General features: G+C 42.3%; 1 protein-coding gene across 2 annotated transcripts; it reads left to right on the top strand.

Annotated features, from left to right (window-relative positions):
• The first annotated feature begins 272 nt into the window (after positions 1–272).
• dcaf12 (DDB1 and CUL4 associated factor 12) lies at positions 273–26,345 on the top strand. Of its 2 annotated transcripts, XM_021568663.3 has the most exons (10): positions 273–748; positions 8,512–8,802; positions 8,966–9,238; positions 10,660–10,720; positions 17,825–18,018; positions 18,132–18,197; positions 18,466–18,628; positions 20,908–20,919; positions 21,497–21,675; positions 23,253–26,345. In XM_021568663.3, exons 1-10 carry the CDS (start codon positions 689–691, stop codon positions 23,409–23,411), a joined length of 1,458 nt encoding a protein of 485 aa, XP_021424338.1. In that variant the 5' UTR covers positions 273–688; the 3' UTR covers positions 23,412–26,345. The 2 variants fall into 2 exon arrangements, with proteins under 2 accessions (XP_021424338.1, XP_021424339.1); XM_021568664.3 differs by lacking the exon at positions 20,908–20,919.
• Positions 26,346–27,190: the final 845 nt, after the last annotated feature.

The raw sequence follows: 27,190 nt of genomic DNA on the forward strand, positions 1-27,190 counted from the left end.
TGGATTTAAGGGTCTCTTTTCCAAGCTTAACATTCACACCCAACACCATGTGCCAGAAAAGGTTGAATACATCTTAATGATCCCTTCACGCGCCAATCCCTTTAGCGGGATCGATTTGACAATATTCAGTGAAATTGCAGAGCGCCAAATTCAATCTACAGGAATATCAATATTCAACATTCACGAAAATATAAATGCAATTGCCAGCGTGATTTTACTAATGCACGTGAAGAGTTCCGAAGCGTAAGTATGACGTCAATTATAACTGGTTTGTGAACGCGCACGCTTTAGCGTACGTGCACGTTCGACGTTTTTGTTGCTGTTGAATTGTACTGCAGTTGCGCGCGGCACAATATTGTTACCGTTGGTGACGCTATTTGTAAAGAAAGAAAGAAGGATGGAGAAAATATAAAAAGAGAGATGGAGGAGAGCCTTACATTTAGCCTCCACTTAAGCAAATTTTATTCGGTTAAAAGCTAACCTACGCGCGTAGCTATAGTTTTAGTTTTGGAACCCGGAGGGTAGACTAACGTTAGCTAGTCAACATCACCCTATGTGATCTTCCTTCCCCGCCGCATGCTGCTACAGTCAGAGCCAGACAACAAAATAGCTAATCGCCATTATATGACCCAGTACCTAGCGTCAGTATTGCCCTCCATGTGGGTGAGAGGCTTGTGTGTGTCAGATTATGGCGAGAAAAACAGTTAACAGGAAAAGGAAGGCAGGGGAGTCCAAGGACCAACAACAGGTAGGCAAAAACGGTGGCGATTCAGGCAAACCTTGGTTAGCCTGACAAGCTAGCGAATGCTACCATTTTGCGTTGAATGTTTGACTCTGTGACGTTAGCTGCGTGGCATTATTTATCAAGCTTGCTAAAAGGCACAATTTGTTTTTGAAAATGTAATAAAATAGCTGTAGCTTCATAGACGACTAGGTAGCTACCGGAATTTGCTAAATTACCTTGTTAGCCAATAATGTAACAGCTAGCTAGCACACTGGCGAGTTAGCTAACGTAAATTCGCGTTCTCATTCATGATTTCCTTTGACTGTCCCTCTCTGTTTTTATTTTATTACATTGACAGTTTCCCTAACTTGTTTTTAACAATACATTTAGACTTGTGACGTGTTGGTTAGGCCCAACGTTAGGCCTACCAGTGCCACATTAGGCAATGATGCATTGGATTAACTATTTATTGGGTTGTAGGGGACGGTGAAAAAATATGTCATTCAATAGAGAGATACCAGAGTAAATCTGAGAGTAGTGTAAAATAATAGTAGTTATTGTAGTTAGTTAGCTAATTTATATCCTATTCGACTGGACTATGTTGTTAGGTGTTGTTATTATTAGGTAGGTAATGTTAAAGGGCAATTCCAGCACTTTTAAACGTCATTTTCATAATCTCCAACACACTAAAAAATACTTCTCTGTGACATCACGGGGTAGAATTCAAAGTAATAAAAACAGTGATTTTCTACACCTGCAACAAGTTTCAAGCCAGAAGGTGGGGTATTTTCTAGCCCTTGATTATGACTTGGTTACATTACATTACACAAGTGATTGGAGGAAGGCATCTTTTTGTAGGGGGTGGGTTTTGTTAAAGCTGCACTATGCAAAAAAATATCCTGGTTGCTAAAATTCTCATTTCAGTTTGTGACAAAACAAGCATGTATAGTGTAGGGAATCATTGTACCATCTTTTCCATATCCAAAAATATTGTATTTTGAGCTGCTTTGAAGCAAGTGAACAAGACATAAAGCTGGAAGCATAGAAATAGCGCCCATAGAACAGATCTACCACTTCTTAGACTTGCTTTCCATGTGTGACAGATCTATAACTAATTTCTAAGTTAATTTGGTCAGGTTGCCTGAAAATGTACATATTGCAGCTTTAAGGGCCACTGCTCTGTCTGAACATTAACGCTCATTGCTTATGGTGCGGTTTTCGAAGCACAAGGAACTTATCTTTCTTAGCGGCAAGAACTTATTGTCAAAAAACAAAAGGTTAAATTGATGCACACCTTTTATCAGGTTATGGCAAGAGCAGCTCAAATAAGCAGAGAAAATGACAGGCCATTACATTAAGGTCAGTCAATGAGGAACATTTCAAGAACTTTGAAAGTTTCTTCAAGTGCAGTCGCAAAAACTATCAAGGGCTATTTTAACTTGTAATTGTGAGACATTTTTGCGAATTTATTTAACAATATACTATAAACCATTTTTTCCCTGCTCTGTCGTTATTGGAACGCCGACTGCAAGCCAGGCCTAATCGCCTAACATCAGTATCCAACCTCACTAACGCTCGTGTCTGATTGGAAACAAGTCCCCGCAGCAATGTTTTAACATTTAATGGATAACCTTCCACCAACTCCATATTAATGCCTATGATTTTGGACTGTGATGTTCAATGAGCAGGTGTCCATATACTTTTGGTCATGTAGTGTATATTAAAGCAGACAACAACAACAAAAGTGACATTTTATTTGGGACTTACTCAGTGGCTTTAAAGGGCGAATTTGCTCTGGAAGCCATAACAGCCAAATACTCAATCTAAATGTGAATCGATTCTTAATTGCGGTACGGTTCTAGAAACATAAATCCCTCTACTTTAATATGACAAAATAATTTCACAGATGCAAAATACACACTTACGGTGCACTGTTTTAACAGTTTTTTTCAATTACAACATTTGTGGCCTCTGTCTTCCATAACAGGGTTGGATGCGCCCTGTATTAAGAAGCAGTCCGGCTTGGTTGGGTTGTGTATCGGAGGACGCATGACTTTCAACCTTTGTCTCTCCCGAGCCCGTACGGGAGTTGTAGCGATGAGACAAGATAGTAGCTACTAACAATTGGATACCACGAAAAAGGGGCAAAAAAAAAAGTTATCGTGGACTCGTTTCGAGTATGATTGTATGCAGACTTTCTATGCAACCTAACTTTCATCAAGGACTTAGGAAACCAATTATATCACCTTTCTCTCTTTGTCGGTAATCATTAGTCAGCATCACTGTGTAACATGATCATAATAATGGTCATGATCATACCCTTCCTACTGCCACCGAAGTGTTAACAGGCAATTTTTTTATCTGTGTGTGATCTATTTCGGGTGATCTATTTCACGTTCTCATATGAACTGCAATCGTGTGTTCTGCTTACTGGAGCATTGCATGGAATAATAAAGTTCTTATTTTCAAAACATAATTAATGTCTTAATAATCCATACATCTTCACCGGTCATGCTGAGTTTGTGTACTTCCTTGAGTAAGTACGGGTACCACCAGTGACGATATTGGTCTGTATCGGTGTAGTCTGCCCTGCCAGTGCTTGTGAAATGCAGCTGTCAAGTCTGAGGTGATTTACAATCTGACAAAAATGTCTATGAAAGTGCAAAACCTGTGAATTTTTTTATTTTTTTTTTACCACTTCACATCATGAAAATGAAGTTTCATACAGTAGGAAAGACAACATATTGACATGTAAATATACAGTAGAGATTAAAGGTCAGCCGATTATGATTTTTCAACGACGATACCGATTATTGGAAGACCAAAAAGCCGAAACCGATTAATCGGACAAATTTTTTTGTGTGTTTTTTTGTAATAATAATAACAATTACAATAATACTGAATGAACACTTATTTTAACTAAATATAAAACATCAATAAAATCAATTTAGCCTCAAATAAATAATGGAACATTTTCATTTTGGTTTAAATAATGCAAAAACAAAGTGTTGGAGAAGAAAGTAATATGTGCCATGTAAAATATGTGCTACCGTTTAAGTTCTTTGCTCAGAACATATGAAAGTTGGTGGTTCCTTTTAACATGAGACTTCAATATTCCAAGGTAAGAGGTTTTAGGTTGTAGTTAATATAGTATTTATAGGACTATTTCTCTCTATACCATTTGTATTTCATATACCTTTGACTATTGGATGTTCTTATAGGCACTATAGTATTGCCAGTGTAACAGTATAGCTTCTGTCCCCCTCCTCGCCCCTACCTGGGCTCGAACCAGGAACACATCGACAGCCACATTCGAAGCATCGTTACCCATCGCTCCACAAAAGCCGCAGCCCTTGCAGCGCAAGGGGAGTAACTACTCCAAATCTAAAAGCGAGTGACGCAGCGCTGTGCTTGCGAAGAGCTGCTGGCAAAACGCACGAAAGTGCTGTTTGAATGAATGATTACGGGCCTGCTGCTGCTCAGTCAGACTGCTCTATCAAATCAGACTTAATCATAACATAATAACACACAGAAATACGAGCCTTTGGTCATTAATATGATCGAATCCGGAAACAATCATTTCGAAAACAAAACGTTTATTTCAGTGAAATACGGAACCGTTCGGTATTTTATCTAACAGGTGGCATCCCTAAGTCTAAATATTCTTGTTTCATTGCACAACCTTCAATGTATGTCATAATTATGTAAAATTCTGGCAAATTAGTTTGCAATGAGCCAGGCAGCCCAAACGGTTGCATATACCCTGACTCTGCGTGCAATGAACGCAAGAGAAATTACACAATTTCACCTGGTTAATATTGCCTGCTAAACTGGATTAGTAGTTATAACTAGTGATTATGATTGATTGTTTTTTATAAGATAAGTTTAATGCTAGCTAGCAATTTACCTTGGCTTCTACTGCATTTGCGTAACAGGCAGGCTACTCGTGGAGTGCAATGGTTAGAGTGTTGGACTAGTTATCTGTGCGGTTGCAAGATTGAAACCCCTGGGCTGACAAGGTGAAAATCTGTCGTTCTGCCCCTGAACAAGGCAGTTAACCCACAGTTCCTAGGCAGTCATTGAAAATAAGAATGTGTTCTTAACTGACTTGCTTAGTTAAATAAAAGGTATAAAAATAAAATAATTTAAATAAATAATCGGAAATCGGCGCTCAAAAATACAGATTTTCGATTGTTATGAAAACTTGAAATCGGCCCTAATTAATCGTCCATTCCGATTAATCGGTCGACCTCTAGCAGAGGTGATTAGGGATGAGTGAGGAATGAGTCCAGCTAGCTCAAATAAACAAGGGAATGAAATGGGTGTATCAATCCCTGAGTCTATGGTTAGTCTAGAGGTACACACTGAGTCTACAAAACATTAACACCAGCTATTTCCATGACACACTGACCAGGTGACAGCCTTGATCCCTTATTGATGTAACTTGTTAAATGGACTTCAAATCAGTGTAGATGAACGAAGGGGAGAAAGGTTAAAGAAGGATTTTTAAGCCTTGAGACAATTGAGACATGGATTGTGGTATACTCTGTGTATATACAGTACAGGCAGTTTGTGGGACTGGTAACAGAAAAAACTGACTCATGCTGTTGAAATGCAGTTCTTGAGGAGAAACCAACCACACCGGATTTGTGTTAAAAAAATAAAATAAAGTTAAATATAAGAACTAATTCTTATTTACAATGACGGCCTACCAGGGAACAGTGGGTTAACTGCCTTGTCCAGGGCCAGGATGATAGATTTTTACATTGTCAGCTCGGGGATTCGATCCAGCAACCTTTCGGTTACTGGCTTAACACTCTAACCACTAGGCTACCTGCAGCCCCTAAATACATCTTGCCAGCCAAGGAAGACGAGGTTTGTGTGGCTGCAGGTCAAGTTGTCTACACCCTGGGTTCTTTTGTGGTCAACGGGGAGTAGGTACCATTTCATAGAGCCTGTGCTGGCAGATTAAAGGGTGAGAGAGAATACAAAGCCATGAGCTTATAAAAAAAACTTTTGGAATTGAGTGAGTTCTTGTTTGTTTATTCTGTTACTCAAGTGATTGATAATAACATTTAATATTTGAAATTAAACATCTGTCATTCGTGATCTGGAATGAAATTCCTAAAACGTTGTAAATTTGAAATGGAGTGCAGTGTCATTTGCTGTCTGTGTTTTGGGACCCTGTCACATCCATAACATTTTCCTCTAGCTTTTGAGGCACTTTTTTTCGTTGCAATTTACCAGACATGCATATACATTGGGTGCATAAAGCATTAGGGCGTCCACTCACGGTGCTCAAAATCACATTTAGATTATTGTAATTCATTTTAACAGAGTAGAAATTAGCCTTAAAAGTTGTAATAATAAAGTATGATCTATACCAACATGACAGGTTTTATTGAAAAGTTGTGCCTTCATCCCTGCTATAAATCATAAATTAATCTTATATATATATTTTTTTTAAAGAAACATTTAACCCAGAAGAGCAAGTCGCCTAGAACGTAACTTCAAAATATATTTGTATATTTGTGAACTCCTGTCTTACAGGCTATTTGTATGAACATTTTTTCTTAATAAAACACTGCTGTTTGCAAATACAACCATGGCTTCTAACTTTAATTTAGCCTAGGCATGAACATTTTAATTAGGCCTAAAAAATAACAAAACATGCCTGTTTACGAACACCAGGGCAGTCCTCCCCACACCCATTCCCGCTGCGATTCAGCACCACAGCAGTGGAAAGAGGCCAATTTAGGCGACCATAAAATAAAGAACTGGTAAAACTGATGTTGGACAGTCATATTCGATTATGTAAATAAGCCAAATTAATTAAGGCTGGTTCATTAAACGAGAGAGATTATTTTACAATGCTCCTGTGAAACGAGGCCCTCACCATGCATCATGAAAGCACTTGTTTCCAAAGTTCAGATGATATCGCACTCTTTTTATATATATATATATTTTTTAACAGTTCTACTGGATGATTATAGTAAATGTTGTTTATTGGATACATGACACCCAGGCGGCATATGTGGATATTGCCTAGGGCGGCAGCAGAACTGCTAGGACTGAGCCTGACAAACACAATTTGCCTCTAATTTACTAGCGTTTGCGGCAGACCTTGGCCTTCTCAAAGTTGCTGCTACTGTTGGGAAGTCAAAACTATCCAACTCCTTGGAGCTGCTTGCGATGCGTATCAGCCTCATTACTTTACTCTGTTTTGGAGAAAGAATCCCCTCTCAGCGGGCACACTGGAAATGGGGAAAATCCAAACAAGCGTCGCCAATTTTTCCCTTACCTCAAGGACCTCAAGTATTTTGCGTTAGTAAAAATAGAAACACACACCCTACACTAATTTCCAGGCAGCTTGAGGATTTATTAGTTTATGAAATATAATTGCCTTTGAAGTTGGAGCACATCAACTGGTATTTCCATCAATTAATAAAAAAGCACTATTTTGCAATGGATTTGATTTTTTTCTTCTCCTGGAGAATTTGGCCGACAATTTATTTTAATGGCTTTTTAAAAACAATCTTGGTTTGTGTGTGTGTACGGATCCTGCCTTTTTACAAAGTGTCTCTGAATGTGTGTGTGCGCTTAGATCCTGACCTAGTTGGCTCCTTGTATCTGGGTCAGTGGGCTGGGAGTGATGACCATAGCCTCAAGGGGATGAGTGTACTGTGCATGGAAGGGAGAGAGAGTGCAGCGGGAGGGAGGGGGTCATGATTGTAAGGAGGGATTAAGACTGGGCAGAGGGATAGGGTTCTGGGGTTTTTTAAGCGCGAGAAGGTGCAGAGGGTAAATGTACCGCATTAAGTAGATTTTTTTTATATATTAAAAATGAACCTAACCTAGGCTGGAGCCTAATTTCTTCCTCTTCCCTGATCGTCTTCTGACAGCTGAGCTAGGGCCTATTGGTGTGTTCAAGACAGCTGTGAACTCTGAAGAAAACGAGCTCAGACTGGGAAAAATCGTGAAGTCAGTGACCTTCAGGTCTGAGAAGTCGGAGCTCTAGGATCATGCCGAGTTTCCGATTTTAAATTCCTAGTCGGATAAATATTTTTCCCAGTCGGAGCTTGTTTATTTCAGAGTTCCCAGTAGGGGTGTGAAAGTCATTTAAAAAAATTTAAAAACTGAATCGGGATCCTTAATCTGTATGCAAATTGTTTTATTTTATTTTTAAACATAGTTTCAGAAAGTAATAGTGGGTCAATTTCCACAACTACTCCACTGTTTTGGTACCACATTGAACAGCTTGAATTGAACTCATGCACATGCGTAAATAAGTGTTGCAGTTCGCTCATCTCAATATCCTAATCTATTCATTGATGAAAGGCTCTGCTTTACTGAAGTTTCTAGACCCCACAAGCCAAGATAATGTGATTCCTGTTTTTGATTGCCGATAGATAGTCAAAACTGTGAATTAGGCCTGTCTGCCTGGTGGCCGACCTGCCTTTACTGTGCCCCTCCCCTCTCTGTCTCTTGCTCGCTATGGAATATGTTTGTATTCTCTGAAGTAATGCAACTAATCAGTCTCCTCTGTTTTCAAAAAATTGTCATCTGTTTCGGGTGTCATGCTTGCCACCCGAAACAGTTCGCTAGAGTTCGCACTGATTTTAATCCCCAACTAACCCATTTGGTGGAAACATACCACTGGTCGGAAAAAAATGTGGAAAAAATCTGTCGCCCATTGGATGGAAATCTAGCTACTGTACTTGATTTACATGGTGCTGTTCATCTCATTTAAGCCTTGTTAACCTTTATCTTTTTCTCTCCTCTGTCAGGTGGGCTGGTGCCAGTCTGCATACAAGCGGGCACGCGTGTCTTCCTCGTCCCGGCATGCCCAGCAGTGGTGGCGTAGTCTGCGCTCGGTGGTGTACGCACTCCAGGGCCGTGAGATCCGGCCTCAGCAGCAGCATGAGTGGCGTCTCCAGCGTAGCTTGCGGGGCTTTGCTGCCGGCCGCCTCCCGGGCATCCTGAAGGAGCGGGAGTTCTCCCTGGGCCGCCTCAACAAGGTGTTCGCCTCGCAGTGGCTCAATCACCGCCAGGTGGTGTGTGGAACCAAGTGCAATACGGTGAGAGACTGCCCTCTCTTACTTTACTCTTTTTTTTCTTTTAAAAAAAGGAAAAACTTTAAAAACATTTCCTGTTAACTGGAGTACCTTGAACTGACCTATTATTTATTATTATTGAATGTGTTATTTCTCTAATGAAAGGTTTCTTTCCTCCTATCCACAGCTATTTGTGGCAGATGTTCTGACAGGGAAGATTACACGCATCCCCATGCTGAAGGACCGGCAGGGCCAAGGAGGTGGCTCCGGGGGTGTTGGGGGGACAATAGGGGCCCCCTTCCTCGGAAGTGGCTCAGTGTCCGGGCTGGATCAGCAAGGCTGTGGGATCCACGCCATCGAGCTTAACCCCTCAGGCACTCTACTGGCCACGGGCGGAGACAACCCCAACAGCCTGGCTGTCTACCGTCTGCCCACCCTGGACCCCGTCTGCGTGGGAGATGTGAGTGGTGGCTGAGACAGCCTAAAAGAAAGTCTGATCATACAGGGTCTGGCATTAACAATGGCCCGCTGGCCCGGGGCCAGTAAAAACATGTTGGGGCAGTCCATCTTGTCAGTCACTGGCCTGATTGTGCCAGTAATTTCTCAGCACATTTTGGCGTTCCAGTTTGACGTTTACCTGCTCTGTCGCAGTCTGCCAATGAAAACCATTGAAGACTAAATACAGAAAACTCTTGTATTTGAGCAATATGATTGGCTGTTTATTCAACCACACTCCTCGCGAGTCACCTTCTTGAGCATTACATGAGTTGATGCATTCACAAGGCATATGCAAGCTGTCCAGAGTAAAAAATACATTAAAAGCGCTCATCAATCCACTCGCTGAGCTTATTTATTTTAGGGAAAGTGATTTACAAAAATAAAATAATTGCTACTGTTGATAGTCTGCAAAAATAAGCTACAAAAAAGACACCTAGCATTCTTCTTGGTGAGACTATTGCATTGATTCTTCTGCCATTGTAATCCTTGGCTGGGCCAACGTCCAAACAACGTAAAAAAAAAATATATATATATAATTTTCTGGATGGACAAACGCTTTCAGTGTAAACTTAAACGACTAAAACCAGATATAAAGTATGCCGAAAGGATAATGGACCTATGTTTTTAAATAATATAATCTTTGAAAACTAGCAATCACCAAAATAATTGTTAGACATTCAGGGAGAATTTAAAATTCAAAAAATAATCAATTTAGCTGTATTTTTTGTTTGCGCAAAAGAACACCATGGCAAAATGCATAGAATTGCCAGGAACTATTTTTAAAACGGCAACATCTTCTCTCAGCTCCAAGACAAATTTGTGTAGAATTGCAGGAAATTGGCTTAACATGCTACAATTTCTCTACACTGCCAAGATGGGTCCCTCTAAAATGTTCTTACATTTTGCCGGTCCAACTGTGCTCATTGCCACACCCACCACCTAACCCATTTTTGACCCAGAAAAAAATATGTACTTTAGCCAGATATCGCTTTTGAAAAGCCCTTGTCTTAAAAGGGGAAACGTCCTATTTTAAAATGACATACTTTAGAGACGAAAGTTAATCCAATTAATACAACAATTATTTAAGAATAGAGTAATGTCTTACATTGCTAAATTATATTACACAGCTTTTTAATATACCATAATAACTAAATGTAGCCTATTACTAGCTGAATGAAACAAGCATGTCAACGAATGTATTTATAAACCACCCAATGTCTTGGCCAGTAGAAATTCTGTTCGTGCTATTCGATTTTTGGCCAACTAGCCTGGCGGACCAGTGAGGGGAAAAAAAGTAAATGTTGGACCCTGTCATACAATTCCTGGAATACAATGTAAACATATATATATATATTTTTCATGGGAGGGTTCTCTATTTTTCAGGATGGCCATAATGACTGGATCTTCTCCATTGCATGGATCAGCGACAGCATGGCGGTGTCTGGTAAGTGTTAAAGGTCCAATGCAGCTGTTTTTATCTCAATATCAAATACTTTCTGTGTAATTAATTACCTTACTGTGATTGTTATCAATGAAAACAGTCAAAAATAATAAACAAATGGCTTCTTAGCAAAGGGTAATTTCTCAAGCAAGAATTTTGCTACGATTGTCTGGGGGTGGTCTGAGTGGGGAGGGGAAAACTGAAAATTAGCTGCTGTTGCCAGAGAGCTTTGGAATTCTCTTTCTTATTGGTCTAACTTGTTTACTGCATGGTGATGTCACCATGGAAGGCCTAAACTCCATTCCACCAAAACAGGCTGAAATTTCAGGCGGTCTTTTCGAACAGCTCTTAAATTAAAAGGGCATTATCATAATTTTCACAATTTCACATTATTATTCCAATCTCCGTGTGGAAATGTATATGAAACACAGTAAAAATGACAGTACAAACACAGTAAAAATGTTGACTACACTAGGCCTTTAAATGGCACAGATTGCACTTACTGAAGTCCTACATCTTACTATTTTCAACACGAATGCTATTTAGAGACTTACATATATATATATTTTTTTATCTTTACGTTTTTTGTACAGAAAGTTGATACTATTGTCACGTATGACCGCCAATAACTTTTGGACGTCGTATCGACAGTTACTATCCTCGATTTCGACTTCAAATTAGACTCCGCTGTTCCCTTGTTCACACAGGACGCTATTCCTTTGTTTCATGGGCTACCAAAACGCCACAGGCGTAGACAGGCTGGCATCCTTGTGAGATGTAGAGAAGATCGACTGGCACTCCCCTCCATTTTATTGGCAAATGTCCAGTCACTCAAGAATTAGATGGATGAGCTTCGTTCAAGAGTCTCCTATCAGAGGGACTTGAAAACTGCAGTATTATATGCCTTGCAGAAACTTGGCTGGCTCAATCTATGAACATAAAACTCAGTGGTTTCTCCATGCAGCGGTACGATTGGGCGACACCAGCCTCGGACAAGTCCAAGTGGGGAGGGCTGTGCCTCTTCATAAACAACAATTGGTGCATTGCTTCCAGTGTGAAGGAACTGTCAAGCTTTTAGTCACTTGATATAGCACCACTAGGGGCGCTAAAACTAAACTAGACCACTTTTATTCTACCCACAGAAATGCATAGAATGCCCTCGCACTCCATTCGGCAAATCAGACCGTAACGCCATCGTTCTGCTTCCTGTTTAAAAACAAAAGCTGGAACAGGAAGTACCAGTGACGTGCTCAATAAGATGTTGGTCCGATGAAGCAGACGCAAGGCTAAAAGACTGTTTTGCTTGTACAGACTGGGATATGTTTTGGGATTCATCTGATAGCACGGAGGAGTTTACCACGTCAGTCACAGGCTTCTTCAAGAAGTGCAGAGACTATGTTGTCCCCACAGTGACTTTACAAACGTATCCAAACCTAAAACCCTGGGAAACAGGTTAGAGCTACCGCTTACAAAGAACGGGACATTAACATGGACGCATACAAGAAAGCCTGCTACAACCTCCAAGACATCAAGCATGCAAAAGAAAAATACAGGAGTAAGGTGGTATCCTATTACACCGGCTCTGACACTTGTCGGATGTGGCAGGGCTTGAAGACACCAACGGATTACAAAGGGAAATTCAGCAGTGAGATGCCCGGTGGCGCAGAACTCCCATATGAGTGAAATGCCTTTTACACTTGCCTCAAGGAAAACAGCAGAGTACTGCATGAAAGCCCCTGTTGATCTAAAAGACTGGCCACAGAGCAAGATCACAATGTGAGTAAAACCTTTAAACATGTTAACACTCGCAAGGCCTCCGGGCCAGACGGAATATCAGGGGACAATCTCAGAACATGCGCACACAAATGAAATAAAATTGGATCCTTGGGCAAGAAATGTAGTAACAAGGGAATGGATAAAGCAATAGTTTACAGGCAATTACACAGGAAAAATTTCAGTATAGAGACAAAGTGGAATCACAATTCAACGGCTCAGACACGAGATGTATGTGGCAGGGACTCCAGATAATCACGGATTACAAAGGGAAAACCAGTCACGTAGCAGACACCGACTTCTTGTTCCCGGACAAGCTAAACACCTTTGCCCTCTTTGAGGATAACACAGTGCAGGAGACACGGGCCGCTCCTGAGGACTGTGAGCTCTCGTTCTCCGTGGCCGGCATAAGACATTCAAGTGTGTTAACCTTCGCAAGGCTGCCGTCCCAGACGGCATCCCTAGCTGCGTCCTCGGAGCATGTGCAGACCAGCTAGCTGGAGTATTTAAGGCGATATTCAATCTCTACCTATCCCAGCCTGCTGTCCCCACTTGCTTCAAGATGTCCACCGCTGTTCCTGTACCCAAGAAAGCGAAGGTAACTGAACTAAATTACTATCGCCTCATTAGCACTCACTTCCTTCATCATGAAGTGCTTTGAGAGGGTAGTTAAGGATAATATTACCTCCACCTTACCCGACACCCTAGGCCCACTGCAGTTTGCGTACCTCCCCAATAGGTCCACTGATGAAGCAATCAGAATGCAATCCCATCTGGACAAGAGGATTGCCTATGTAAGATTGCGGTTCATTTAATACAGCTCAGCCTTCAACTCCATAGTACCCTCCAAGCTTATCATTGGGTCCCTGGGTCTGAACCCTAACTGTGCAACTGGGTCCTGGACTTCCTCACGGGCAGCCCCCAGGTGGGGAAGGTGGGCAATAACACCTGCACGATGATGATCCTCAACACAAGGGGCTCAAAAAAGGTGTGTGCTCAGCCCTCTCCTGTTTTCCCTGTTCACCCATGACTGCGTAGCCACGCACGCCTCCAACTCAATCGACAAGTTTGCAGACGACACAACAGTGGTAGGTCTGATTACCAACAACGACGAGACAGCCTACAGGGAGGAGGTGAGGACCCTGGTGGAGTGGTGCCAGGAAAATAACCTCTCCCTCACAAAAATGAAAGAGCAGATCGTGGACTTCGGGAGACAGCAGACCATCTCAAGACCATCAGACTATTAAATAGATAAAACATGGGACCAACACTTTACATGTTGCGTTTATATTTTTGTTCAGTATTTGTGAGTGCTGTTTATAGACTAAAGCTCAGCGTTCAACACCATAGTCCCCTCCAACATCATCACCAAGCTCGGGACCCTGGGATTAAACACCTCCCTCTGCAACTGGATCCTGGACTACCTGATGGGCCAGCCCCAGTTGGTGAGGGTAGGAGGTGGGTGCTTAGTCCCCTCCTGTACTCCCTGTTCACCCACGATTGTGTGGCCACGCACAACTCCAACACCATCAACTTTGCTGATGACACGGTAGTGGTAGGCCTGATCACCGATCATGAAACAGTCTACAGGGAGGTAGTCAGACTTGGCAGTGTGGTGCCAGGACAACATCAGTAAGACCCTGCAGCTGATTGCGGACAACAAGAGAAATGCAGGGCTGTAGTGGAGCGGGTCGAGAGCTTCATGTTCTTTGGCGTCCACATCACTAAGGACTTAACATGGTACACACACACCCGCACGGTTGTGAAGGCGTGCACGACAATGCCTCTTCCCCCACGAGGAGGCTGAAAAGATTAGGCATGGGCTCTCGGACCCCCAAAGTTCTACAGCTGCACCATCAACAGCATCTGACTGGCTGCATCACCACTTGGTATGGCAAATGCACCGCCCTCAACCTCAAAGCAAATCACTGGGCCGAGTTCCTTGCCATCCAGGACTTCGATATTAGGCTGTGTCAAGAGGAAGGCCTGGAAAATTGCCAAGAACTTCAGCCACCCAAGATGGACTGTTCACTCTGCTACTGTCTGGCAAACAGTACCGGAGCATCTGCTCTCAGGCCAACAGGCTCGGAGACAGCTTCTACCCCGAAGCCAAAAGACTGCTAAATAGTTCAATGGACTATTTGCATTAACCCTATATTGCAGTGAGTCTACACTCACAAAACTATACACTACATGACCAAAAGTATGTGGACACCTGATTGTCAAACATCTCATTCAAAAATAATGGGCATTAATAGGGAGTTGGTTCCCCCCCACTCCTCTTTGCTGCTATAACAGCCTCCACTCCTTTGGGAAGGCTTTCCACTAGATGTCGGAACATTGCTGCGGGGACTTGCTTCCATTCAGCTACAGCCTGGCTCCCAGTCAGCGTTCCAATTCATCCCAAAGGTGTTTGGTGTGGTTGAGGTCAGGGCTCTGTGCAGGCCAGTCAAGTTCTTCCACACTGATCTTGACAAACCATTTCTGTATGGACCAGTTTGGGCCTTCTCCAAACTGTTGCCACAAAGTTGGAAGCACAGAATCATCGTTAATGTCATTGTATGCTGTAGCGTTAAGATTTCCCTTCACTGGAACTCAGGGGCCTAGCACAAACCATTAAAAGCAGCCGCAGACCATAATGCCTCCTCCACCAAACTTTACAGTTGGCACTATGCATTCGGCAGGTAGCATTCTCCTGGCATCCGCTAAACCCAGATTCGTCTGTCGGACGGCCAGATGGTGAAGCGTGATGCACCACTCTAGCCAACGCTTGGCATTGCGCATGGTGATCTTAGGCTTGTGTGCAAGTGTGCAGCCATGGAAACCCATTTCATGAAGCTCCCGACTAACAGTTCTTGTGCTGACGTTGCTTCCAGAGGCAGTTTGGAACTTAGTACTGAATGTTGCACTTGGCGGACCCGTCCCGTGAGCTTGTGTGGCCTCTCACTTCGCTGCTGAGCCGTTGTTGCTCCTAAAGGTTTCCACTTCACAATAACAGCACATACAGTTGACGGGGTAGCTCTAGCAGGGTAGAAATTTGACAAACTGACTTGTTGGAGAGGTGAAATTCTATGACTGTGTCACGTTGAACGTCTCTGAGCTCTTCAGTAAGGACTTTCTACTGCCAATGTTTGTCCATGGAGATTGCATGGCTGTGTGCTTCATTTTATAGACCTGTCAGCGATGGGTGTGGCTGATAAATCCACTAGTTTGAAGGGGTGTCCACATACTATTGTGTGTATATAGTGTATACTCACACACTACACTGACACTCACACAAAACCCACACACATTCATATAGACTACATATGTGCAAACACACACAAAACACACACACACAAACATCATATGCTGCTGCTTACACTTATATATTCTGGTGCCTAGTCACTTAACCATACAGTTTACGTACACTTAGGTTGGAGTCATTAAAATCAGTTTTTCAAACACTCCACAAATTTCTTGTCAACAAACTATAGTTTTGGAAAGTTGGTTAGGATATCTACTTTGTGCATGACACAAGTAATTTCAACAATTGTTTACAGACAGATTATTTCACTTATAATTCACTATATCACAATTCCAGTGGGTCAGAAGTTTACATACACTATGTTGACTGTGCCTTTAAAACACTTGGAAAATTCCAGAAAATGTTGTCATGGGTTTAGAAGCTTCTGATAGGCTAATTGACATCATTTGAGTCAATTGGAGGTGTACCTGGTGGATGTATTTCAAGGCCTACCTTCAAACTCAGTGGCTCTTTGCTTGACATCATGGGAAATCATAGGAAATCAGCCAAGACCTCAGAAAAAAAATGGTATACCTTGACAAGTCTGGTTCATCCTTGGGAGCAAGTTCCAAATGCCTGAAGGTACCACGTTCATCTGTACAAACAATAGTACACAAGTATTAACACCATGGGACCATGCAGCCGCCATACCGCTCAGGATGGAGACATGTTCTGTTTCCTAGAGATGAACGTACTATGGTGCGAAAAGTGAAAATCAACCCCAGAACAACAGCAAAGGACCTTGTGAAGATGCTGGAGGAAACCGGTACAAAAGTATCTATATCCACAGTAAAACGAGTCCTATATCGACATAACCTGAAAGGCCGCTCAGCAAGGAAGAAGACACTGCTCCAAAACCGTCATAAAAAAGCCAGACTACAGTTTGCAACTGCACATGGGGACAAAGATCGTACTTTTTGGAGAAATGTCCTCTAGTTTGATAAAACAAAAATAGAACTGTTTGGCCATAATGACCATCATTATGTTTGGGGGAAAAGGGGGGATGCTTGCAAGCCGAAGAACACCATCCCAACCGTGAAGCACGGGGGTGGCAGCATCATGTTGTGGGGGTGCTTTTCTGCAGGAGGGACTGGTGCACTTCACAAAATAGATGACATCAGGAGGAAGGAACATTATGTGGATATATTGAAGCAACATCTCAAGACATCAGTCAGCAAGTTGAAGCTTGGTCGCAAATGGGTCTTCCAAATGGGCAATGACCCCAAGCATTCTTCCAAAGTTGTGCCAAAATGGCTTACGGACAACAAAGTCAAGGTATTGGAGTGGCCATCACAAAGCCATGATCTCAATCTTCTAGAAGATTTGCGGGCAGAACTGAAAAAGCATGTGCGAGCCAGGAGGCCCACAAACCTGACTCAGTTACACCAGCTCTGTCAGGAGGAATGGGCCATTATTCACCCAACTTATTTTGAGAAGCTTGTGGAAGGCTACTCAAAACGTTTGACCGAAGTTAAACAATTTAAAGGCAATGCTACCAAATACTAATTGAGTGTATGTAATCTTCTGACCCACTGAGAATGTGATTAAAGAAATAAAAGCTAAAATAAATCATTCTCTCTTATTATTCTGAAATTTCACATTCTTAAACTGAACTGGTGATCCTAACTGACCTAAGACAGGGAATTTTTACTCTGATTCAATGTCAGGAGTTCTGAAAACTGAGTTTAAATGTATTTGGCTAAGGTGTATGTAAACTTACAACTTCAACTGTATCTACCTCAAATACCTCGTACCCCTGCACATTGATCTGGTACTCCCTGTCTATTGCTTCATTCTTGTGTATTTTATTCCTTGTTACTATTTCTCATATTTTTTAACTCTACATCATTGGAAAGAACTCTTAAGCAAGCATTTCACAGTAACGTCTACACCTGTTGTATTTGGCGCATGTGACCAATAAAATTGGATTTGAAGTGACAAATTGCCACCGGGAGAACTTGTAACTTTTGTTCATCCTCGATAGTTTTTCATGTATATAATGCCTCCATATGAAATCCACCAACCAATAATATGCTGCTACTCCCCAGGGTCCCGGGACGGTTCCATGGGACTGTGGGAGGTGTCCGAGGGGGTGCTGAGCCAGGCTATGAGACAGCAGGATGAGGAGGGGGTCCCTTGCTACTCTCATATCTCCCACCGTGCCCTGGAGGACATCCCCAAGGAATACACTAACCCGTACAACTGCAAAGTGAGGGCCCTGGCCTTCAACAACAACCACAAGGTCAGCCATACCACCCTCCTAGCCCTCAGAGACAAACCATTGCCTGTGTTCCCCAGTACACATCTGTGTTGTATTTGGGGACCTACATGCTAGCTCTTCTCACTTTTTCTCAGGAGCTTGGGGCAGTGTCCCTGGATGGCTATTTTCACCTTTGGAAGGCAGAGCAAAACTTGAGCAAGGTCGGTTTGAGTATCTCAGGGTCCGCTCTGCTTATCAATGTTTGCTTTGTTCTGTGACTGTACTTGCAGACTTTGAAGATTATGAAGTCTTGTTTGGTGTCCTCATAAGTCAGTGTTGAACCCTACTGCATTTTGTTGAATGTCCTCACATACCACAAAAAAAAACAAATGTTTCTGGTCAAGACGATTTGTATGCATGTTTGTCCTTAGGGCTGGTCATATAGCTCAGCAAGGCTGTCTAACAAGTCAATATATCTGTTGTCCATAGCTGCTGTCAACGAAGCTGCCTCACTGCAAAGAGAATGTGTGTCTGGCGTATGGTCAGGACTGGTCGGTGTACGCAGTGGGCTCTCAGGCCCATGTGTCCTTCCTGGACCCCCGCCAGCCCACTCACAACATCAAATCAGTCAGTTCCCGGGAGAGAGGAAGCGGTGAGGAATTGACAACACACTACACTGTTTGATACTGACATACACACATACGCAAATGCACATACAAAGGGTGCATTAATGGATACAGTGCATTTGGAAAGTATTCAGACCCCTTGACTTTTTCCACATTTTGTTACGTTAAAGATTTATTCTAAAACGGATTAAATCGTTTTTTTCCCTAATCAATCAATCAACCCAATACCCCATAATGACAAAGCAAAAACGTTTTTTTTTTAGAATTTATATATAAATAAATAAAAATGAAATCATATTTACATAAGTATTCAGACCCTTTACTCAGTATTTTGTTGAAGTACCTTTGGCAGCAGTTACAGCCTTGAGTCTTGAGTATGAAGCTACAAGCTTGGCACACGTGTATTTGGGGAGTTTCTCTCATTCTTCTCTGTAGACACTTTCCAGAGATGTTCGATCGAGGTCAAGTCTGGGCTCTGGCTGGGCCACTCAACGACATTCAGAAACTTGTCCTGAAGCCACTCCTGCGTTGTCTTGGCTGTGTGCTTAGGGTTGTTGTCCTGTTGGAAAGTGAACCTTCGCCCCAGTCTGAGGTCCTGAGCTCTCTGGTGCAGGTTTTCATCAAGGATCTCTCTATACTTTGCTCTGTTCATCTTTCCCTCGATCCTGACTAGTCTCCCAGTCCCTGCCACTGACAAACATCCCCACAGCATGATGCTGCCACTAGGGTTGCAAAGTGTCTGAAACTTTCCGGTAAATTTAAGCCCTAGAATTTGGGGAAGTTTGCTTAAATTCATCAAAAAAGTTTGCTTAGAACAGTGAACCTTTTTTGTGGGATACACATAAGGCAATTCTAGGTCTTGTGGCATATTTTGGTTAAACTATCCCCAATTCAATGGAATTGCAACCCTCTACATGCATAGTGCATTCTTCCATCACATGTACAACTGATTCTCAAGATCTTGCACACTAATGAGATGCTATTGAGCCCACACTAATGAGATGCTATTGAGCCCACACTACTGCACTGTCTGAGCCAACGACTACATGCTTTCTGGTAAGTTTTGATTACAATACTGGTTGGGGTGAATATATTTTATATGATATACATTTTTGTTAACTAGTAAATAGTCGCCTACAGCAAAGTGTGTTTAAATCATTTCTAACTTGTTAACAATTTCTGCTAGTTAGTTTTTGCTACCATGTGGGTTTTATCTTGCTTGAGGCTTTTAACTGAGTGTTAATTGACCTGTTTCCATACACGTTTCATTTTAAAAACATTTATCTTACAAATTAGTTAATTCCCATATTCCTGTTAATTCCCATGGAAAGTTTCCACCTCTGAATATTCCCAAAATGTGCAACCCTAGCTGGCACCATGCTTCACCGTAGGGAGGGTTGCCCGGTTTCCTCCAGACGTGATGCTTGGCATTCAGGCCAAAGAGTTCAATCTTGGTTTCGTCAGACCAAAGAATCAGAGAGTCCTTTGAGGTGCCTTTTGGCAAACCAAGTGGGCTTTCATGTGCCTTTTACTGAGGAGTGGCTTCTGTCTGGCCACTCTACCATAAATCCCTGATTGATGGAATGCTGCAGAGATGGTTGTCCTTCTGGAAGGTTCTCCCATCTCCACAGAGGAGCTCTGGAGCTCTGTCAGAGTGACCATCGAGTTCTTGGTCACCTCCCTGATCAAGGCCCTTCTCCGCCGATTGTTCAGTTTGGCCAGGCGGCCAGTTCTAGGAAGTCTTGGTTGTTCCAAACTTCTTCCATTTAATAATAATGGAGGCCACTGTGTTCTTGGGGACCTTCAATGCTGCATAAATGTTTTGATACCCGTCCCCAGATCTGTTCTTCTACACAATCCTGTCTCAGAGCTTTATGGAAAATGTATTCAACCTCGTGGCTTGGTTTTTGCTCTGACATGCACTGTCAACTGTGGGTCCGTACATACACAGGTGTGTGCCTTTCTAAATGATGTCCAATCAATTGAATTTACCACAGGTGGACTCCAATCAAGTTGTAGAAACATCTCAAGGATGATCAATGGAAACAGGATGCACCTGAGCTCAATTTTGATTCTCATAGCAAAGGGTCTGAATATATTTTCGCTTAGTCATTGTGGGGTATTGTGTGTAGATTAATGGGGGTGGGCAATTTAATCACTTTTAAAATAAGGCTGTAACGTAACAAAATGTGGATTAAGGGAAGAAGTCTGACTACTTTCCCGAATGCACTGTATGTAAACAACACAATGGCATACAAATGTTCTGTCAACTTTCTTTAATTTTCATTTCATTTCATTTCTCCAGAGGCAACACGAGGTACTACAAACACATTCCACCAAGAAGCAAAACAAAACCCAAACATTCTCCAAGACCCGCCCTGCACTTATGCTGCCTTCAAGTGGTGTCGGAATTATGTGGAAATATGACTTTCCGACTCAGAAATGTCACTTGAATGGCCTTCCAAGTCGGGATTACGAGTGGGAAAGTCGGGAGAAAATTATGATACCGGAGTTAACGACTTGTGGCATTACTTCACTGACCTTTCACCTTTCAACCAAAGATAAAACAAAGCAATTTACATTATTGGTGCATTATTTCATTGTAAATAATGGAGATAGTTTGGTTGTATTGTAAACGTAAGAAAAGCTAGCTAAATTATTGTTAGCCAGCTAGCTAAAATCTCATTGGTTGAAGGGTTCTTTTGACTTCAAAAGCACTTGAAAGCACTCATGTCGGGAAATACGAGATTCCGGGGAGCATTTGAATGCGGCATTACAAACAAGTGCAGAGGCAGTACTTTTGAACGGAAAGTTAGTGATAGCTTATTTTTTTACATTTATGAAGCTATTAAAAGCGAGGTTTAACTTGTCTGTGTGTTTGCTCTCCTTCCCAGGCATCCGCTCTGTGAGTTTCTATGAGCACATAGTGACAGTGGGCACGGGACAGGGCTCCCTGCTGTTCTATGATATTAGAGCCCAGAGGTTCTTGGAGGACCCTTCCAGCCCGGCCGGCGGGTTCCGGCAGCGCCCAGGAGAGGGCATTCTTAAACTCACCACAGGGAAGGGCTGGCTGGTACGCTTTATTTGTTTTTCCACTTTGTAAAGTATACCCCTCTTAGCAGAACACGTCAAGTTGAAAGTTCCTATTACTATACTGAACAAAAATATAAACACAAAATATAAAGGGTTTGTCCCATGTTTCATGAGCTGAAATAAAAGATCCCAGAAATCTTCCATATGCACAAAAAGGTTATTTCTTTCAAATTTTGTGCACAAATTTGTTTACATTCCTGTTTGTGAGCATTTCTCCTTTGCCAAAATAATCCATCCACCTAACAGGTGTGGCATATCAAGAAGCTGATTAAACAGTATGAGCATTACACAGGTGCGCCTTGTGCTGGGAACAATAAAAGGCCACTCTAAAATGTGCAGTTTTGTCACACAACAAAATGCCACAGATGTCTCAAGTTTTGAGGGACCATGCAATTGGCATGCTGACTGCAGGAATGTCCACCAGAGCTGTTGCCAGATAATTTAATGTTAATTTCTTTACCATAAGCCGCCTCCAACATCGGTTTAGAGAACTTGACAGTACAGACAATCGCAGGCCATGTAACCTCCACATCGGGCTTCTTCACCTGCGGGATCGTCGAGGCCAGCCACCCGGACAGTTAAGGAAACTGTGGGTTTGCACCACCGAAGATTTTTGCAGAAACCGTCTCAGGGAAGCTCATCTGTGTGCTCGTCATCCTCAACACTGTCTTGACCTGACTGCAGTTCGGCGTTGTAACAGACTTGTGGGCAAATCCTCACCTTTGATGGCCACTACCACGTTGGAGAAAAGTAATCTAGCTAACAATGCACGGCCCCATGTCGCAAAGATCTGTACACAATTCCGGGAAGCTGAAAATGTCCCAGTTCTTCCATGGCCTGCATACTCACCTAACATGTCACCCATTGAGCAGGTTTGGGATGCTCTGGATCGACGTGAACAACAGCGCGTTCCAGTTCCCGCCAATATTCAGCAACTTCGCACAGCCATTGAAGAGGAGTGGGATGACATTCCACAGGCCACAGTCAACAGCCTGATCAACTCCATGCAAAGGAGATGTCGCGCTGGACAAGGCAAATGGTGGTCACACCATATACTGACTGGTTTTCTGATCCATGCCCCATCCTTTTTTTAAAGTTCTGTGACCAACAGATGCGTATTCCCAGCCATGTTATTACGGCCTAATGAATTTATTTGAATTGACAGATTTCTTTATATTGACATTAGCTCGTGTCTCCATAATGACATGGTATAGCATTTCTAGATTGAAACAGTAATGTCATGAAACAACATATTTATGAACAGCTTATTTAAGATTTAAACAAAAAGAAGCTGTGGTTTTGGTGGAAAGCTGGGTTGAAAACTAAGATCTTCTGGTCAAACTTTGCAATAAACTTATACAGGATATATTTTAAAATTCTGTAAGTAAACTGTTAAGTGACACCTCACCTCAGTGATTAGTGTGTCTTGGACCTGCCTTGACATGATGCTGGCACAAAACGATAAGAATAATTTCTCCCTCAGTGTTCTCTTCTGTTTTTCTGCCATCCTGTCACACCCTTCCTCCCTCACACCTGTTTCTCTCTCTCTTCCCCCAGAATCACGACGAGACGTGGAGGAGCTACTTCTCGGACATTAACTCGTTCCCCAACGCTGTGTACACACACTGCTACGACGATTCTGGCACCAAGCTGTTTGTGGCCGGCGGACCGCTGTGCTCGGGCCTTCACGGCAACTACGCAGGACTCTGGAGCTAGCCTTCTCTCGTGTCTCGCCATCTCTCCTTACCCCACCCCAGTCCCCCTCTTTGCTCCTCCTTTCGGTGTTACACTCACTGTCATCCCTTCAGTGTTGTCCCTCCCTCCCCTCACCAACATGTATCTCATCACCATCTCTTTGTTGCATCCCTCCATCCTCCCTTGCACTTTGTCCTGTCTTCTTTCAGTTCCCTAGTCTCTGCTCCCCTTTTGTTTTATATATATATATTGATGATTAACCAGTGATGTTGTAGCGAGCTGGGAGGTCTGCCTCTGAGAAACTCAAATGAAAGTGTAACGTTTTATTACAATTTTCAACCGTCACATACACTCCATGGATTGGACTTTTTTTTCTTTTTTTTTCCCCTAAGGAAAGTTGTTTCCTTTGCTTGACAGTTTCCTTGCGTGGACATTCGGGAGACTTTTCCCCTTCTCTCTCTCCATAAAAAAAATGGTGTGATAAAATAGTTATAAGTTCTTAAGGATGGAACAAACAGGAGAATACTTACACTTTTCTAAGAAACTTAGAGAGGACATGCTCATTGGCTGGTACGGGGCCACCCTGTGCCATGGCAACTAAAGAGCCGTAGCGATGGAAAAACTATCCAATCAGACGTAAGGTGAGAAGAAGCAGTGGATGAGTACAACCAATCATATAGCGCCGGCCACTTCTTTTTTTGACTGATGTGAAGGAGGGATGACTGTAGATTCTAAATGCCACATGGGTGTTCTGCTCTGAATAATCATGGAGACTGCTTATTTTATTTAGATTCTGACTGATTTGAAAAACTTAGTTATTGCTATTAGCTTTATTATTTATTCCCCCCCCCCCCCCCTCTCACGATCACCCTTAGCTATGGTCTTAGGCAGGGGTATTCAACACCGGTCCCGTGCGGAACGCAGTGTCTTCTGGTTCTTCCCCCAGTTAGGGGTCTGGTCATGGCAGTGGTTGTCCAGGGATTCCCTTTGACTTTTGATAGGCCACGTGGAGTTGTTGGCCTTTTTCTGAGACATTCCCAATAGTAACGGGTCTGGGCCCGGTTTCCCCAATGTATCTTAAGGCTTGGTTCGTTGTTTGAACCTACGTAGGAGCATCTTTAAATGTCCGACCTGTTTCCCAAAACCATCGTTACTGAAGTTGCACAAGAAAAGGGTAGTTATTTAACGACCACTCATAGAACAGAAAAGTGCGTCTTTTTAAATGTTTTTTTTGCCCTTCCGCGTCACTTCTTTATACACAGATCTCCGCTCAACACAAAATCAAGATGTTTATCTGTCTTTCTGTTACCACTGATAACTTCAAAACGAATGTGACTACAAATACAAAGCTGCCAATGTCTTTGCAATTGTTACCAACAAGTGAAGAATATAAGATTCTTCAAACGAAAACCGAGATGTCTGAATTAAATGATAAATACATTAGGCTATATAGGCCTATATATTGAAATACATTTCTTATCAATTGAGTTTAGCTATTTATATGCTACTTTACATTTTTTGCCTCAATAGATTTAATGTGTAGTCTACATTAGCGCAATGATTTCTAAGTATTTTATTTTTGGTACCTTTACCCCTTTTTCTCCCCCAATTTCATGATATCCAATTGGTAGTTAGTCTTGCACCATCGCTGCAACTCCCACTACGGACTCGTGAGAGACTAAGGTCGAGAGCCATGCGTCCTCCGAAACGCGACCCTGCCAAGCCGCACTGCTTCTTGACACACTGCTCGCTTAACCCGGAAGCCAACCGCACCAATATGTCGGAGGAAACACCGTTCAGCTGACGACCGAAGTCGGCTTGCAGGCGCCTAGCCCACCACAAGGAGTCGATAGAGTGCGATGGGACAAGGAAATCCCGTCCGGCCTAACCCTACCCTACCCCGGACGATGCTGGGCCAATTGTGCGCCACCTCATGGGTCTCCCGGTCACGGCCGGCTGTGACACAGCCTGGGATCAAACCCGGGTCTGTAGTGTTGCCGCAAGCACTGCGAAGCAGTGCTTTAGACCACTGCACCACTTGGGAGGCCCATGATTTCAAATCTTAATTTAGTGCATTATAGGGTAAGCATTAGAATAAGCCTCCTCAATGTTTGTAGCCATAGGTGATCTCTAATAGGAGCTCATCCATTGTCAGTATTGTGGAATAATTTGAATGGTATGATTTGAAAGGGAGAACGCTGATCCGAGAACAGCGCTGTCTTTATTTAGATCATATCCGTATCAACACATGCCTCAACGACGCACTTGGCGAATGTTCTCTGCTTGGTGTTTTGGGAAACTCATGTTACATCTTTGGCTGTTTTGTAGGAAAGCTGCATCGTTAAAACATGTTCCATTGGCCCTGGACAAGTGCATAGGGATTAGGGGTTAGAGTTGATTACCTCTAGAGGCACCATAGTTTTTGTCAGTTGTTTCTATACTTTGTTTTTGTATGTATCAAGGGATGAGTGTAGCTTCTCTTTTCCTTGTGTGAAGGACAGGGTAGATTTGAGTTAATTTGTTGCCTTTCTCTAGTCTTTCTGTGAAAGACTGTTGCATGCTGACATTATTTAGCTTTTTTACATGGAACTTTTCTTAAGTGTTCATGATCATGCGAGAACAAAAACGAGACCCCAATTACGACTATAAGTTGAACAAATAAATAACCATCACTTTTAAAGAGTGTTTGAGATATAAATGTGTGTGTGAAATGCATAGGTCAAATGCATACATTTTTATGTATATGTTTGAGGAGGTGTGTGGACTGACCTTTGCCTTTACTTTGGTGGTGACCTATTTTATACACACCTCATGAATGTTTTTTTTTTTTTTTTTTTTACAAATGACTAAACCTGAGGATATTGTATGATATCAACAGCCAAAACACCATATTAAATCTTCAAAGAAAATAATGATACAAATAAAGTATATTGATGTAATATTTATCTTATTTCATATGGCTGTTTGTGTGATTTATTTGATGTGTGCAGCATTGCATTTCTTTCATCACTCAAATTGCTGGTCATTGAGCGATGCATGCAGTAGGCCTACAGTTGCCAGAATAGCAAATATAAATGCATTTGTCATTGCTTCATAAACAATAGGTGTAGACTAACAGTGAAATGTTAAATTACAGGCCCTTCCCAACAATTAAGAGAGAAATAACACAAGTAATAAATGCATGAGTAACAATGATTTGGCTATATACACGGGGTACCAGTACCGAGTTTGTGTGCAGGTGTGCAAAGTAATTGAGGTACACTGAACAAAAATGTTTTGGGGAGTCATACTGAGACCATGGTCTTATTTACAGATGAGCCCTAAATTACAGAAAGTACACACGTTAAATACAAAATGCAAGCAGAAAAACTTGGTCATAAATAAATAAAAAAACATCAGTGAAGGTCCTCAAATCAGCTTTGTGAATTGCCCCAGACTTGCAGTGGTTCCCAAACTTTTTATAGTCCCGTACCCCTTCAAACATTTAGCCTCCAGCTGCGTACCCCCTCTAGCACCAGGGTCAGCGCACTCTCAAATGTTGTTTTTTGCCATCATTGTAGGCCTGCCACACACACGCTATACGATACATTTATTAAACATGAGTGTGAGTTTTTGTCACAACCCGGCTCGTGGGAAGTGACAAAGAGCTCTTATAGGACCAGGGCACAAATAATAATACATAATTTTGCTCTTTATTTAGCCATCTTACATGCAAAACCTTATTTGTTCAACAATTGTGAATAACTCACCATAGGTTAATGAGAAGGGTGTGCTTGAAAGGATGCACATAACTGCAATGT

This window comes from Oncorhynchus mykiss, chromosome 17 (assembly GCF_057628025.1).
Source record: "Oncorhynchus mykiss isolate SJ-2025 chromosome 17, ASM5762802v1, whole genome shotgun sequence".
Classification (NCBI taxonomy): Eukaryota; Metazoa; Chordata; class Actinopteri; order Salmoniformes; family Salmonidae; genus Oncorhynchus; species Oncorhynchus mykiss.